Source organism: Tursiops truncatus, chromosome 14, assembly GCF_011762595.2.
Source record: "Tursiops truncatus isolate mTurTru1 chromosome 14, mTurTru1.mat.Y, whole genome shotgun sequence".
Lineage (NCBI taxonomy): Eukaryota > Metazoa > Chordata > Mammalia > Artiodactyla > Delphinidae > Tursiops > Tursiops truncatus.
Window position 1 is genome coordinate 13,361,743 of NC_047047.1, and position 16,403 is coordinate 13,378,145.

The window sequence follows — 16,403 nt, forward strand, 5'->3', positions numbered from 1 at the left end:
AGGGAAGCCCCAAACACTTTGAAAAGAAAAAAATACCATGAACAATGTCTGAAGGAAAAAAACGACAAACTGGAAAAAAAAAAACATTTTTAATGTGGATTGAAAGACATTTTCTTAATATATAAAATTTTAAATCAATCAATAAGAAAAAGACTAATAAAAAACATGGCTTCGTAGAACTACTGAGCCTCACATAGCACATTAAACTTTTTTTTCTAATTTTAAAGATTAGCTTTACTGAGATATAATTACATAAAATAAAATTCGCCAATTTCAAGTGTAAAATTTGGTGAGTTTTGACAAATGTATATGGTTGGTAATTACCATCACAATCAGGATATAGAATTTTTTCATCATCCAAAAGTTCCCTCTTGCCCTTTTGCAGTCAATTCCCTTCCCCCATTCCTGGCATCTGGGCAACACTGACGTATTTTCTGTTACTATTGATAGTTCAGGTACAAGCAGCTAGAATTTGTAGAGCAAAAGGTTTTGTCTTGACTGGAATTTCGTATAAATGGTTGAAAGTGGAAGTGTCTTTTTCCTATTTTCAACTTTAGAAATCCTAGGGGAGAACTTTGGTCTAGCTTATGTCCAGTGCTCACCCATGGCCAATCGAGGTAGTAAGGACCTGTGAGAAAATGACACTTAAAATATTGGAAAATTGGGTTTCCCTGGTGGCGCAGTGGTTGAGAGTCCGCCTGCTGATGCAGGGGACGCGGGTTCGTGCTCCGGTCCGGGAAGATCCCACATGCCGCAGAACGGCTGGGCCCGTGAGCCATGGCCGCTGAGCCTGCGCGTCCGGAGCCTGTGCTCCGCAACGGGAGAGGCCACAACAGTGAGAGGCCCGCGTACTGCAAAAAAAAAAAAAAAAAAAAAAAAAAAAAATTGGAAAATTAACACAACGTTATAAATCAACTATACTTCAGTTAAACAAACAAAAAAAAAAAGAGATTGGAGTATGGGTAGAACCATTCTGCAATGCAAAATGGAGAGATCTTCCCAGAAGAAAGGGGAAGGTTACAGGGTGGAAACAGATCGTAAGCACCCGCGTGAACAGCAGTTCACGTGAAAAATAACTTAAAGTGAACCCGCTGATACGGCTTTAGGAGTCGCATTGTCTGGAAGGCTGTATCCATTCCCTGGCCTGATGTTTTCCAGGGTCAAGGACAAACTAGAAGGGGTCTGTGATGGAGAGATGTAATATGTGTAACAGTTACCCTGAAAGACATAGAATGAAATAGAGAAGCAACTTTCTTCTCTCTGTTCTTTCCCCTTCTGTGCCCGTCAATGCTTCGCACTGTTGAACATGTTCTTTCCACAACCCTTGAGTGAAATCTGGTTGGTCCCACTAGTTTTCTGGTCCTCTTCAGATAACAGAAAGACTTCCAGATATTTTAATCCCATGAACGGTCTCATTTCATTCATGAAAATGTCCAGTTGTGTGCAATAGACAAACCCAAGAATTTCATTGATAGGAATGGGGGCATCTCCAGCACAGAACTAGCACATGACCAGTTTCTCCTCTAATTTCCCACCCAAAGGCTTTCTTTGAACCACAGTTTCCCCCTCCCCCAATTCCCCCCCCCCACCTAGCATCACTGACAGCATTTTCTGACCTGGGGTTGGGGGGAGGGGATGGAAGAAGGTCCTGTTTGATTGGTACTGTCCTGATCTGCCTAGTAGGTAGGTATTCCAAGCTTTTTCTTGTCGGGTACTGTTTCCACCATATTACCTTGGGGAAGGTATGGTGAGGCTGGATCGGGAGAGAGGAGGCAGAAGCTTTTACAGTTTTGTCTTGCTCACGGTTCCCTGGACAGAACACAGCATGCCATGTAGGGCCACTCACTGTAAACACTGGGGTGGCTTATGAGGCAGGCAGACAGAGGGAAATTGTGGTTTCTGCGGGAAGGAAAAAGCAAGGCAGGATAAACAGGTTCAGGATTGGCTAATTTGAATAATTTCAGTGGGCTCAAGGGCGTAGGAGCTGTCCCCGGCCATCTGGTACCCGGCCCTGGGGTGATAAGCCAGGCGTATGGTGGCCTGTGTGAGAGCCTGATAAAGCAGGTGGTGGGGTGTGGACTTATTTGGCCGCCTAAGAAGGGGAACTGACCGGTCCCTGGTGGGCCTCAAAACTGGGTCAAAACAGCATTAACAACAACAACAACAACAACTGTATTACGTATTTTATGGGTTCTTTGGAGACCCCTTATCACAGAGGATGTTCTGTCTGCTGTCCCTTTATTGTGGGCAAGGTCTTTCTTCAGCCTGTATCACACCCACTCTCTCTCTACTACCTCTGAAGGTACATTTCCAGCCTCTTTCCGCCAAGGTCTGAGGTCTCCTTGCCTGTGCTAGGAAGCTGTCTTGGGCAGGGTTCCTTTAAAGAAGGCTTCGAGCTAGCTATTTCCTGTGCCTCTCGCATCTGACACTGAATTATACATGACACAGCATTAGCAAAGGAGGAGAGTGCTCTGAGAGGGCACCATGGAGGTGGTGAGGAAGGCAGCAACCAAGGCCAGGGGCAGTGGACAAAAGTTTTTCAAGAGCACAAGGAAACAATGTACCAGGCAGCACTTATATAATAAGGGCCAGGATTAGGGTGTGGAGAGTGAGGCGCTCTCCTCGGTGGCAAAATGTAAGGGAGTGCCACAAAATGCAGCAATCAAGATAAATCACATTCGATGCAATATTTTAAAAAACACATTAAAAACGGGCATACGATGCACATTTTCCCTTTTGCTTAAGGCTCTAAAATGGCTCCGCAGGGCACCGGCACTAGGCAATTCCAGCTTCTACCTTCCTCCCAGCCAGATCGTACCCCTGAGTCACTTTGATACAGAAGTGCTGAGCAGCCATCTAGGAAGGGCTTTCCTTAGGCAATAAACTTTATCTGAGGCATGGAGTGAATGAACAGGGGAGAGGGAACAGCGCTTCTCCAGGTCCCAAATTCCTGAAGTGAAAAGGGCTAGAGGGGTATCTGGGGCATGGTGGTGGCAATGAGTTTGCAGGCAGGGACAAGATCTCGTAGGGACTCTTTAGAATTTTAACTAGGGGAGACACAGGCCCAGATTTGTTTCTTATGCAGATAATGCCTTGTGGGGGACAACTGGAGGGGTCATATCTGGATACAGTGAAGTCCCTTATTAGGCTATCGCAGTATCCGTATCAGAGCGAGGGACGACTGTATCTGAGTCAGAACAGGTGGAGACAGATTCCCAAGATCCAGGCCTCAGTTTCCCCACTGGAGCACAGATGGTGGGGCGGCCCCCGGGTCTCTGCCTTGCCGACTGGACCACCTCAGGGTCCCCTGTGAGCGGCGGGGGCACCGGGGCGCGCAGAGGAACCTCCCGAATTCAGCCTGGGGCCCGGGGCAAGCGGGGCGGGGCGGGCCCCGCTGGTGCCCGAACGGCTCGCCGCCCAATCGCCGCGGGCCCGCCGTGCCCCGGGGGGCTGGGGCAGCCGCCGCCGCCGGAACGTGCCGCGGCTGCGCCGACGCGCCAGCGCCGGGCAGGGCGGCGGGCGCGTTCAGTCTGGCGGCGGCGGCCGTGCGCGGACAGACGTGCCCGGAGCGCCGCAGCCGCCAGCATCCGAGACGCGCCGCGCCGCCGGGCCGCGCCCGCCCGCCCCCCGCCATGGTGGCGTGGATCATCTCCAGGCTGGTGGTGTAAGTGGCCTTCTTCCCCGCGTCCCTTCCTTCCTTCCCCTCCTTCTCCGGCCCCCGGCCCCCGGGCTGCGCGTGCCCCTGCAGCGCCCGCCCCGGTCGTTCCGGCTATTAATACCCGGCGGCCGCTAAATTTAGCAGGTACAGTAGGTGCCGAGGTCGCGGGCGAGCGGGCGGCACAGAACGCGGCTGCTGCCCTGCGGGGCCCGGCCCGGGCGCGGGGGCCCGGCGGGCGGGGCCGCGAGGGCTGGGGGCGCACGGGGCTTCGCTGGGGTCCGCGTCGAGCCGCGCCCGGCCGCTTTGTTCCCCCGCTTGGTGGGCTTGGCCGAGGCCCCGAGTGAGTGCGCCGCGGGGACACGTGTCCCTCTCCTTGGGAAGAAATGTTGGCCTGGGGTCGCCCGTTGCCGCGCCCCGCCGCCACGCTTTTGTCAGGTGAAAATGACAGAGCCCAGAAGAGCCTGGGGCGCTGCCTGGAGGGATCGGCCCGGAGAAGGGCGGAGAGCTGGAGGCAGGGCTCCTAAGGGGGTTGAAAAATACTCCTCCTTTTTAGGGTTCTCAAATGGACAGCGGCCTAGGCAAGTAGGACGGAGGAGGACAGACCCGAATCTTGGGGTAGCCGCCCCGCGTCCCCTTGTCTGATTCCTTGGGCGGGGCGTTTGAAGGAGAGATAGAGACGGGCATCTCCGAGAATTCACGGGAAATTTCCAAGTGACAGACGGCCACACTGACGGTGGCGATGACACCTGCCAGGCCTTGCGGGAGAGCGCAGAGTCATCTGGGGTGAGGCCTTGTGTGAAGCCATTGCGGGTGGGCGCGGGGGCGTTTTGCTCTGTCAAGCCCCAGAGCCGAGTGGACCTTTGAAGAGCTCCTTCCCTCGTGGATTTGTTCTCCTTTGGAGATAGACATGGCCATCTATTCCAGTCCCCCTCCTTTCCTAACCATCCTTGCCTGAGTCAGGACAGATTTGCCACCTGCTTGGGGAGCCGGGGTGAAATCGTTCTGGGGTGTGGGAGCCGGTGGTACCATTCCGGCTTTTTCTTTGTCTGAGGAAGAGGGGCTCCCGACTCTGGTTGATTGTGCGCCATCACTCCCCACGTTTGGGAACACCTCCCATCTCCTACCCTTCTTGCCTGATTTTCAAAGAAGCCGGTCAGGGTAGCCTTCTGAAGCCATTCTCAGCATTGTCTCCTGGCCACCATTATGAGCTTTCTTCCCAAGGCCAGTGTATGTCCCTCTCGGCCCCCAAGTCATTCATTCCTTGCTGGCCTCTCCACAGCTGTTGCCACCTGCTGGGGATTTGTGCTGTACCTAGAGGAAGCATGTTAAATGTTTGGAAGATTCCTGCGGGCAGAGGTGGCATGAATAACCCAGGGAAGTGGCTGGCACGGCTGGCCCCGCCTCATGCCTGATCAAGGCCTGTCTTGCCTTCCGGGTGGTATTTTTTTTCTCCTGAAGTAGTGCCCTGATTGTCAGATTTGCAGGTGGCTTCTGGGGGGTGGGGGTGGGGGTGGGGGTGCCTCAGGGTGGGCCAGAGAGTTGAGTTGGCCAGGCTGGAGGACTCACTCCCTATAGGTCCTCCTGGGCTGGGGCTGGAACACTGAGCAGCCAGGGTTTCTGGTCTGGGGTCCATGTGACCGTCTTTAATTTTATTAGCACCCACCCCCTGTATACTAGACAACTAAGAGGGGTGAAGGGGAGAAACATATGTTTGGGTGGGGTCTCAGGGACTAGCAGTTACTTTCTAAAACAACCACACTCCCCAGAAGTGAAGAATTGCATTTCAGAGAATTTAAATGACCGTGAGAACTGCCCCTCAGGTCAGCCTAGGACCCTGTGCTCCAAGGGAGAATTTGTGAGATTTGGGGTTGTTATTCCCACTATCAACTCCAAAAGGTCAGAGATAGGACCTATCCCTTCAGCCCCTAATTCTGTATAGAAACCCAACATGGATGTGTCAGTTGTGAGTTGTTAAAACCATTTTAATAAGCAGCACCTGTTTTGCGTAAATCATACCTGTTCACTATAGGAAAATTAGAAAATGTAGGTCCATAGATGGAAAATCATCTGCACTATTCCCTTACAGAGATAGCTGATGAAAAATTTGAGAAGTATATTCGTCAAGCTGTGTTTCCCTAGGCATATATGCACATATGTTTATATTTACCATGCAAGGGAATTATCGACTCAGCCCAAATTTCCACAAACCTCTTAGCAAAGAGTAGAAATGCCATGTTTGGAGTCAGAAAACCCTTGATTCAAATCCCAGTTCTGCCTCTTGCCAACAGATCCCAGTTCACAGCTCAGATCACAGGAGATCCTAGTTCGCAAGCCCTAGTTAATCTCACTTTACTGTTGCAAAGATTTCGATGATACGTGATTTCTAAATTGCCAAGTACCACAGAGGACATTCAGTCAATGAGTGTTCCCTCCCATCCTCCGAGAGAGGTTGTAAGAGCTCTGGAAGGGGCTTTCAGACATTATTCCTGCAGTTTTCCAACTGGCTTCCCTGAAGGCCACTCAGCCTGAGTGGGCGGGCTCTGGGTTCCCAGCCCTGATTCCTTTTCTTTGTTTTATATACTGGGGTTCTATATAAAATATAATTTGGAAACTACATGGGTTTTACTGCTAATAAAAACCACTGAGCCAGTCCTCCCCTCATCTGTAAAACTGCAGAGGAGTGTGCTTTGCCCAAGGACACGAGGTGAGCTGGTGAAGAACACAGGCTCTGGATTTGGGGGTCAGTGCCCTTTCCACCTCTGCCTGTCCTTGACCTAAACTGATCTCTTTCAAGCTTTCGAGACCTCTAGTATGGCATCCTATGATTTTGTCCACAGGTCCCTTTTCCTATAAGCAATCTTTTCATGGTTTCGTAAGCCTCTGTCCCATCAAAGAACATTTAAGGAAGACCTGTCACTGTGCTCTGAGGATGTGGGGGGAGCGTCTTCCTTCCAGCCAGAGGCGTCAAGACAAGCTGATGGTGTCTGGGGACAGCCAGCTGTGATGGTGACTGTGTTGCCATGGGCTGTGAGCGTTTTTAGGGCAATGGTGGTCGTTTTTTGCCCCCTCCCACCTCTCGCCCCCTCCCAAGGCTCTTTTTTGAAGCACCTGGCACTTCAAGTGCACTCAGTTGGTTGTGTTGAGTGAGATCAGAGACCTTAGGATAAGCAGGGGAGCTGGTCATTGTCATCCCCTGGGGACAGAGGTTAGTGGGCATCGGGACAGGCTTGTGCCCACTGGGCAAAGCTGTTGGGATGGGAACCAATTTGAGACGCTGCTCTCTTGCCAGCTGTCTTCCTCCTAACTCCCTTGGCTTAGCTTGGGAAGAATTAAGGAAGAAATATTAGTGCAGTGGCAAGGCTGGCCTTGTTGAAACCTGGTTGATATCTGCATGGAACATGGGAGCTCATTTAGGACTGGTCTGCTCGCCTCCTTTAAAATACTTTGTTTTCTTTCCAAACAACTCAAGGCCTAGGTGTGGAAGCATTTCAAACTGTGCATTGGAGCGGGCATACAGAGGTCGCTCTGTGTCTTCTTGGGAGAATGCACTATCTTGAAGCATTTATTCCAAGGAGCAGGTTTTGCCTCATTGTCTCTGGACAGAATTTTGGCTGAGGCCCAGGATGTTGGCTAAATGGATCCAGAGCTTCCCACCACTTACTGGGTTAGTAGACCCAAACTCCAACTCACTGCATGGGGAAAAAGAGAGTCCTAATTCATAAGTAACCAATAGCTATGCCGGAAAATATCATTTTCCCACATTGCACATCTTTAAAAAATGTTAGTTTTTGGAAGGTAGAGTCTGATGTTTAAAACAGTCTTGAGTTGGTAGCTGAAGATCTAGCTAAGTCCTAGGACTGTCTCAAGCATGAAGTCTCTGTGCCCTGGGTCGGGGAGGGACATGTAGAGAAGCCTGGAAGGGATGTGGGCTGTCCTCAAGATGTTCCTCAACGGTTGCAACACAAATGGAAAAAAAAGAAAAAAACATACACTCTTAAACATAAACTTACCTTTCTTTGGGGCCTGCTTTCAAAAGGGGAATGCAGAAAAATGATCCTGTTAATGGAGGGTTCAGGTTAGTTGATGATTTCTTTCCTGGCACTGGGTGTGGTACAGGGTAGGAGCTGGGTGACTGTTTCAGTTGAATTGTGAGAGGAAAGATGTTAGGTTCTAGTCCAAGTGCTGGTCTGACCCGCCTGCAGAATCCTGAGGGCAACTTGCACCTACGCTGGGGCCCTGCTCCCGGTCTATGATACAATATTATTGGCCAGCATCATCTTGGAGGTCTTAATAATTCCAAGAGCCAGTGCTCCTCTGGGCCCCTTCCTTTCCCTCAAGTCCCCCAGCCGGCCTACATGCACTGTTTTTATTTATAAACAGGGGCGGTATCCTCAAGGAAGTGAAAAACATCAACCTAGATTTCGCTGCTGTTCTTCTGCCCTGGTCTTTGTTTATTAATCCTGGCTGCCTGCTGGGAAGTAGCTTTTGTGCACTTCGTCCTGCTGTGTCTTGTTTCAAGGGTAGCTGACAAGTGAGGGTCTCACCTGGTTATTAATGGCTCAGTTTTCCCCTTCCTTCTAAAGCGAGCTATCCTCTTTGTAGTGTGTATTGTCGGGGGGTGGGGGGGGGGCGGAAGAGCCCTGGGAAGAATGAGAGAAGGCGGGTCAGACCCTCAGTAGCCACCTAGTGAGGCTGCCATTTTGTGTTGTGTATGTGTGTCGTGTGTGTGTGTATGTGTGTGTGTGTGTGTGTGTATGTGTGTGTGTGTATTTTCCAAGGGATTTCAAGAGGCTTGGGGATGGGGTAGACTTGGCCGTGCGGTAGTCAGGGTATATGTTACCTTTGCAGTTTTATTGCCAACAATGAGCTGTGCACATGCCCAACCGGTTACCAGGATTCTTGGTGTCTGTGGGAATTTTTCCGAGAACCTACAGGAGGGGGTTTGCATTTGGGCCAAGAGAATATTTTCCTCTCACTTCAGGGCCTTGGGAAGGCCCTGACGGATTGGAAGATGGATAGTTACATATATACGGGTTTGTTCTGAACTCTCAGATCTCATCCATCTTCACATAGAAGCACACTGTTTTCCCTCTGGGTTGTTTTAGTCACACCCAGGGCCTTCCCTTTGATTTTAGAGAAAAAGTAAATATAAAGGACCAAGGATCTGGCACACAGTAGGGGTGTCTGAAGGAATCTTGACAGTTAATCTGGTATTACAGGCCCTCAAGCATGGCATGTGCACCTAGACCAGGATGGCTAGTAGGTTTTATCTCTTTTAATTGATGGGAGGCTGCCTGGGACCTGTCTTGAGATGGGGTGTGAAGCTGAGTTGGGCTCAGTGGGGAAGGAGACCCCTGAATTATTCGTGCAGGGATGATGGTAATGGGGGCACACATGTTGGCTCAGTATTTGTTCCCCCAGGACTTATTTGGTGGTCCAGTGTTTAAGACTCCGTGCTTCCGCTGCAGGGGGCGCTGGTTCAATCCCTGGTCGGGGAACTAAGATCCCACATACCGCATGGTGTGGCCAAAAAAAAAAAAAAAAAAATTAAAAGTTTAAAGTATTTGCTCTCCCAAACTTGGTCTGTTCCTGATCACAGAAGGTCTGTCCCACTGTCAGAGTTTTAAGAAGCTTCCCTAAATTAGTAGACAGGAGGAGCATCCTTTAACTGAGTTCACATCCCCTCCTGACACCCTGCCCCCACCAGGCTTTGTCAGTCACCTGGCAGTTCTAGGCCATAGGTACCTCCTTGACGCCAGCACAGGGAGCTGTCCAGCCAGTGGCTCTCCAGTCTGCTCCTTTCCTCTTAGGGTGACCACACATATGCCACATTTTCCCTTTTTCCTTTGCCCTTCACCCATCGCAGCTCAGTTACATTCTACCTTGGCTGCTCTCATGTACCTGTGCACTCACATCCTTTCCACCTCCTTTAGGGATCTGTGGATGGTACTCTGGGCTTCCAAATGCATTTCTCATTCCCCTCTGGTCACATACCCCATCCTATCACCCTCCACTCAACCATGGAGGTGGGCAGGGACTCAGGCCTAGCGACACATTTCCTTGGGCACAGAGATTGGTCCAGAGGTGGGTCTGTGGCCCAAATGGAACCCCTAGATCCTTCCCCAGGGTGTCTTGGTTTGAAGCTGGGAGAGGAGAGCCTTGCCTATGGGACCCAGAGCTGGAAAGATGTGAAGGTGGGGCCACTGGTGGCTGCCTGGCACATGGAGAAGGCATGGTGGCCAAAGGGGCGAAGTATGACAAAGCAGAGGTAAACAGAGAGCCGGGAGCTGGCTTGATTCTGGTGACTCAGGCCCCGGTTCCTGCAGCTCCTCGTTTAAGGCCTTGATCTGCCCCATATCCTAGAATGAAGGCCTTGAGTAGTGCTTGTGTGAATTAAGCATTTACTGTAGTGGTGAGGATGGACTGGGCTATGCTGCGGTAACAGCTCTCAAATCCCGGTGGCTGGGGACAGCACAGGTTGGTCTCTTGCTTTACGCTGCCTGTGCGCTGTGGGTTGGCAGAGGCAACCTGCTTACTGTCATCACCAGAGGCTCAGGCTGACGGAGGCTTCTTTGTCTTAGGGCGCTATCATTGCAGCACAAGGCACCAGGATTCACTGGAGTAGGGAAGGAAAGATGGAGAGTCAGGCACCAGTGCTTAAGGACCTCTAACCGGGAGTGACACGTGTCACTTCTGCCCACATTTCATCAGCCCAAGAAAATCATATAACCAAGCCTGAATTCAAGTGGGTGGAGAATTACAGTCTGACTAAACATCTGTGAACAGCCCCAGTGACCACCGTATATGTTGAATGAATGAATCCTAACCAACTTTGCAAACCTATAAATGTCCTTTTCTGTTGAAGTTGGTGTAAGATGGTTTTTTTTTTTTTTTCTTCTTGCAACTGGGACAGTCCTAACACACTCCTTTACCTCTTCATGTTAGAAAAATCTCTCACTCTCCTTTTCACCTCTTTTCTTTATCTTGTTTTTGAGTTTTAAAAGGAAGTCTTAATTTTGAGGAGAAATCAGCAATTGCAGAGGACATGCTATTCCATGGATAAAGACCTTGAAGGTGCCCTACTATTGTCATTACACTCTCCATGTTGGCCTCCATCTACCTTCCTCCAGGAAACCTCCCTTGGGGCCCCTAACTGAAGAAAGATTTCTGTTCCTGGGGCCCCAGTGTGGCATCGTCACTTTGTACCTTGTGACGTGGTGGTTTGTGCCTTTACCTCCCACATCTGTTTCTTAGTCTCCCTCTCCGCTCTTCATGGGTAGTAAGTGCCCAATGAGTATATGTTGGCTCACGAATGAGTCAGGACCTCTCTATTCAAAGAGTGGTCTGTGCACCAACCACATCAGCATCACCGGGAGCTAGTTAGGAATGCAGAATCTGGGGACCCACCCAAGGCCCGGGGAATCTGCATTTTGACAAGACCCCCATGAAACTTGAGAAGCACTGAGTCAGGATTCAGGGTGTCATCATCTCCCCTGTGAAATGAACACAAATGGACTTGCCTAATATTCCCACTATTGGCTGTAAATGGGAATTCAATCCCAAGTCATCCATTTGTGCTGGACTGTGGTTCATCCCTCTGATTCCGAGAGGTCCCAACCCTGATTTGTATGAGTTCTGAATAGCCTAACTGGATTCCACCAACCCAGCGCCCAACTACGAACCTTTCACAAGTGGGCTGCCGAACCGTGATCTATGTAAAATTTAGTTTTGCTGCAACTGGGGTTTAAACCGCCAAGACAATGCCTGTCAGACAGGATATTGCGGCGAGCAGCTCGTGCTATTCAAGAGGGTGGGTTACAACCCACCGTGAGAAAGAAGCTGGAGAAACACAGTCGACTCACGCTGGGGACTCACGGTGGGTTTACAGGAACATGAAAGGACTTTTTCTCATGAGCACATGAGGCCAAGAACCACTGGTCCCTAGATGTCCCTCCTGAGGAAGTCACAGGACCCAGTGGGCTCTGTAAATGCTTCATGCCAGACACTGTGTGCTGCGGAATCCGGGCGTGTCAGTGAGTCCTCTCAGCCCTACCTTCAAACCCTCCCTGCCCAACCAACTCCCACCTCCACTGCCACTGCCCTGTTCCAACCCCAAATTATTGCTCTCCTGGACCATTTCAAAACTCTCCTAATTGCTTTCCCTGCTTCTACTCCCATCTCTCCAATGTCGACGTTGTTTAAAATGTAAGATAGGGGAATTCCTGGGTGGTCCAGTGGTTAGGACTCTGCGCTTTCACTGCTGTGGGCGCGGGTTCAGTCCCAGGTCGGGGAATTAAGATCCTGCCAGCTGCATGGCGCGTCCAAAAAAAAAAAAAAAAAAAAATGTGAGATAGGTCTTACATAGAAAACAAACTTATGGTTACCAAAGGGGAAAGGGGGTGAGGGACGGATAAGTTAGGAGTTTGGGGCTAACATACAAATTACTAAATATAAAATAGATAAACAATAAGGACGTACTGTATAGCACAGGGGAACTATATTCAATATCCTGTAATAAACCATAATGGAAAAGAATATGAAAAAGAATAAATATATATATTTGTATAACTGAATCACTTTGCTGTACACCAGAAAGTAACACAACATTGTAAATCAACTATATTTCAATAAATAAATTAATTAATTAAATATAATAAAGGAAAAAATTTTTTTAAAAAAACCCATAAAGTAGGTCTTAGCTTTCCCCTGCTGTTTAAAAACTGTCTAAAAGGGCTTCCCTGGTGGCTCAGTGGTTGAGAGTCCACCTGCCGATGCAGGGGACACGGATTCGTGCCCCGGTCTGGGAGGATCCCACATGCCGCGGAGCGCCTGGGCCCGTGAGCCATGGCCGCTGGGCCTGCGCATCTGGAGCCTGTGCTCCGCAACGGGAGAGGCCACAGCAGTGAGAGGCCCGCGTACCGCAAAAAAACAAAACAAAACAAAACAAAAAACTGTCTAAAGAACTCCCGTCACACTAAGAATAAAATTCAGACTCCTTACCATTGTCAGCAAGACTCAGCAAGGCCTGGCCCCTGCCCACTGCCCTGACCTCACCTTGTACTGTTCCCCCCTCACTCGCTCAGTCCCATCATGCTCACTGTTCCTAGAAGGCGACAAGCTTATCCCACCCAGGGGCCTTTGCACTTGCTGTCTCCTCTGCCCTGAACACACTGCCCTGGATCATGCATGGCCCTTTCCCTCTTTCCACTTAGGTCTCTGCTTACATGTCACCTAATCAGGAGAGGCCTCTTTTGACCACCTTCTCCAAGATACACCCCACCCACACCTCTGTGCTTTTGTCCCTCCCTGAAACTATGCTTCTAATTCTTTTGCTTGCTTGCTTCTGGTCTGTCTCTCCACTAGGATTTGTTCTCCATGACGTTTGAGACTTTTATCTTGTTCACAGCCGTTTTTCCCAGCAGTTCTAAGCTCATAGAACATGTTTAAAATGTATACGAATGATGACTTTGTATTCCCTCTGGGGTTAGAAGATCCTTTCTTAAACCTAGGTTTGTAGAACCTTGATTTGTGACCATGGCAAGTAACCTAACCTCTCTAAGCCTCAATTTTCTCATCTGTAAATTGAAAGATTTGATTTCTATTTCTGGCAGTATGGAAAACTATATAGTCTGAAACCCCTCCCTACTAAAACTGAATTGAACATTTTTCTAAAAATCTTGCATGAAATACAACAGCGATCCCCTAAAAGTATAGCAGAGCTTTTAAGTAAGTAAATTTGCCAGGAGACAAAACAGAGAGGGAATCATTTTGCAAGGCTGTAAACCAGTACTGTAGCAGCTGCACGACAGACTACCCTGAGATTTAGCTTAAAACAACAGACGTTTTGTTATCATCTCTCCTGGCTCTGTGGTCAGGAAGTTGGACAGGACACCAAACACAAAACTCATTTCTGCTCCATGATGTCTGGGTCTCAACTGGGATGATGCAAATGGCAGTGGCAGACTGGCTGTCTCTTTCTTTTTTTTTTTTTTTTTTTGCGGTACTCGGGCCTCTCACTGTTGTGGCCTCTCCCATTGTGGAGCACAGGCTCCGGACGTGCAGGCTCAGCGGCCATGGCTCACGGGCCCAGCCGCTCCTGCGGCATGTGGGATCCTCCCGGACTGGGGCACGAACCCGTGTCCCCTGCATCGGCAGGCGGACTCTCAACCACTGCGCCACCAGGGAAGCCCTGTCTCTTTCTTTTTAAAAAAAGAAATTATTTATTTTTATTTATTTATTTTTGGCTGTGTTGGGTCTTCGTTGCTGCACGCGGGCTTTCTCTAGTTGCGGTGAGTGGGGGCTACTCTTTGTTGCAGTGCGTGGGCTTCTCATTGTGGTGGCTTCTCTTGTTGTGGAGCATGGGCTCTAGACGCGCGGGCTTCAGTAGTTGTGGCATGTGGGCTCAGTAGTTGTGGCTCACAGGCTCTAGAGTGCAGGTTCAGTAGTTGTGGCGCATGGGCTTAGTTGCTCCGCGGCATGTGGGATCTTCCCGGACCAGAGCTTGAACCTGTGTCCCCTGCATTAGCAGGCGGATTCTTAACCACTGCGCCACCAGGGAAGCCCTGGCTGTCTCTTTTTGTGTGTTTTAAGCCCTCTTCATTTGGTCTTTCTATGTGATTTCTCCAGCATGGAGGCCTCAGGATAGTCAAGTTGCTTACTTGGTAGCTCAGAACTGCAAGAATGGGTGTCCAAGAAGCATCGATAGAAACTGCAAGACTTTTTACGAGCTGGTCTCAGAAGTCCCAGGATGATACTTCTGCTGCATTCTATTGGCCAAACAATTCACTTAAGGCCATCCTAGATTTGAAGAGAGAGGGATTAGACTACCTCCCCATGAGTGGGGTAGCAAATAGTTTGCAGCCATCTTTAATATACCACACTGGAGGACTGGCCTAACTTGGTTTTAATATCTCAATAGAGAAAAGAGGGGCCTTGAGTCTGTGGGGTATTAAGTCAGAGCTGAACGTTGGCATAAAGTTCAGACTTGAAGGGCGATTCTGCAGCATAACCCTTAGTAAAAGCATAGACCCCCAAGCCCTGAGAGATGACAGTGAAGCTTGTCTGTCTTGCCCAGGGTTCTTGGTGGAGGGAAAATCTCCCTTGGGAATTTGAAACCATTTTTGGACCTGTCCTCATCTGGATTTGGGGTTTAACACATTCTGCACGGTCTGCGTACCCTTAGCTGAGAGATTAACATAAACATTGGTCTTGGGCCAGCGTAACTCCTGGGACATCTGACAGAAATTAATCCAGTCTCTCTAAGAGCTCTCAATACACATCATACAGAATTAGCCCCAAAGCACATGAATTCGTACTCCAAAATTACGAACCCCGCTCCTAAGCAGGAGTTAACAAACACTACAAGGCAGGATTAGCCCTCCAGAAATAAATAAACAAATAGGTAAATAGCATACCTATATTAATTGTAGATTATTTATATAAAGTAACTATTAATACTTGGAGACCTTAGAATAAATCTTTCTAAAATGAAAAAGTAAAGAACATACAAGAAAATAGCAGGTGTCGGGCTGGAGCAGGGAGAGGAATGGGCCCACGGGAAAAGAAGCAATTCTAAAAGTAAAAAATAAAGTATTAAAATTTAAAACCCAATGGATAGTTTGAAATGATGAGGGATTGAACACTAAGGGGGTGATGTTTTCCACCCCGCTTCTTGGAGCTAGAGGGGCTCTTAGTGATTTCAGGCTCTTGTTGACAGACAAGGAAGATGGGGCATGAGGGTTTAGTTTTAGGTCATTCATCAAGGTCAGTAACATGATCGGCTAGGCTAGGACTTGAGGCCAAGTCTCCAATTTCTGAAAGTATTTTGATGTGGAAGAAAGAGGTTTGTTTTATGTGGTTAGAGGCTTGGACTAGGACTCGTGGGCGATTAGAAGACAAACTCCTGTCATGATAGAAGGAAGAGTTTTCTAGTAATTGGTGCTAAAGTGAGGCAATGAGCCCCTGGCTTCCAACCCTAAGACCTTCCAACTCTGAAACTCTAGGATTTTAATCTTTTCCCTTATTATAGTGGAGGAAGAGAGATACGAGTTGTTGGAAAGATTCTGTTTTTCAGGCCTTCTATCCTTGTTCGAGATTTATTGATTCATTGCTCGATTGATCCATTCATTGATTAGCTGCTCATTTATTGACCATTTGCTTTGTGCCAAGCATACACTGGGCACCAGGGATAGAGAGATGAATGAATTCCAATTGCATCTTTGAGAAGTTTCTGAGTTCACATAGCCAGTCAGTGGGGAACTTGGACTTGGATTCCAGTGTCCTTCCTGCCGGGCCAGTGTTCTTTCCGTTGGGTGGTTATTTTGTGGGTGTGTGTGAATGACTTTTCTGGCTTTGGTTGGAAATTGTAGGGAGGAGCCCTTTCGCAGGGGAAGTGGTACATCTGATGTGTGAAAGGAGATTAAACCACTGCTGTGTCTCTGCCTGGGAGACACCGTGGCAGCCAATGTTGAGAAAGAAGAGGAGGCAGAGGAGAGGATGTGCTGCGTGAATACAATCAGGGACAAAGAGATGGGTAAAGTTGAGCATCCTTATCCACTGTATTAGTCTACTATTGCTGCTGGAAGAGAGAACCACAGAGTTAGTGGCTTAAAACAGAAATGTAGTCTCTTAACAGATCTGGAGGCCTGAAGTCTGAAATGAGTTTTGGGGGGCTGAAACCAAGGTGTTAGCAGAAGTGTTTCATTCTGGAAGCTCCGTGGAGAATCCGTGTTTTGCTTTTGGAGTG

General features: G+C 49.0%; 1 protein-coding gene across 10 annotated transcripts in view; it reads left to right on the forward strand.

Moving 5' to 3' along the window:
- Positions 1-3,466: 3,466 nt before the first annotated feature.
- REEP1 (receptor accessory protein 1) overlaps positions 3,467-16,403 on the forward strand; it is a 136,256-nt gene continuing 123,319 nt past the window's right edge. For 3 of the 10 annotated variants that reach the window (XR_012325623.1, XM_073791179.1, XM_073791180.1), the window contains exon 1: positions 4,212-4,441. Coding sequence is in view for 8 of the 10 variants with exons in the window: in XM_073791179.1 (XP_073647280.1) it covers positions 4,398-4,441 (44 nt within the window). In the remaining 2 variants the exon portion in view is untranslated. Of the gene's footprint in view, positions 3,665-4,211; positions 4,442-16,403 lie in introns of those variants that run through there. The other 7 variants (XM_033838964.2, XM_033838965.2, XR_002177741.3 and 4 more) reach the window with 5 other exon arrangements.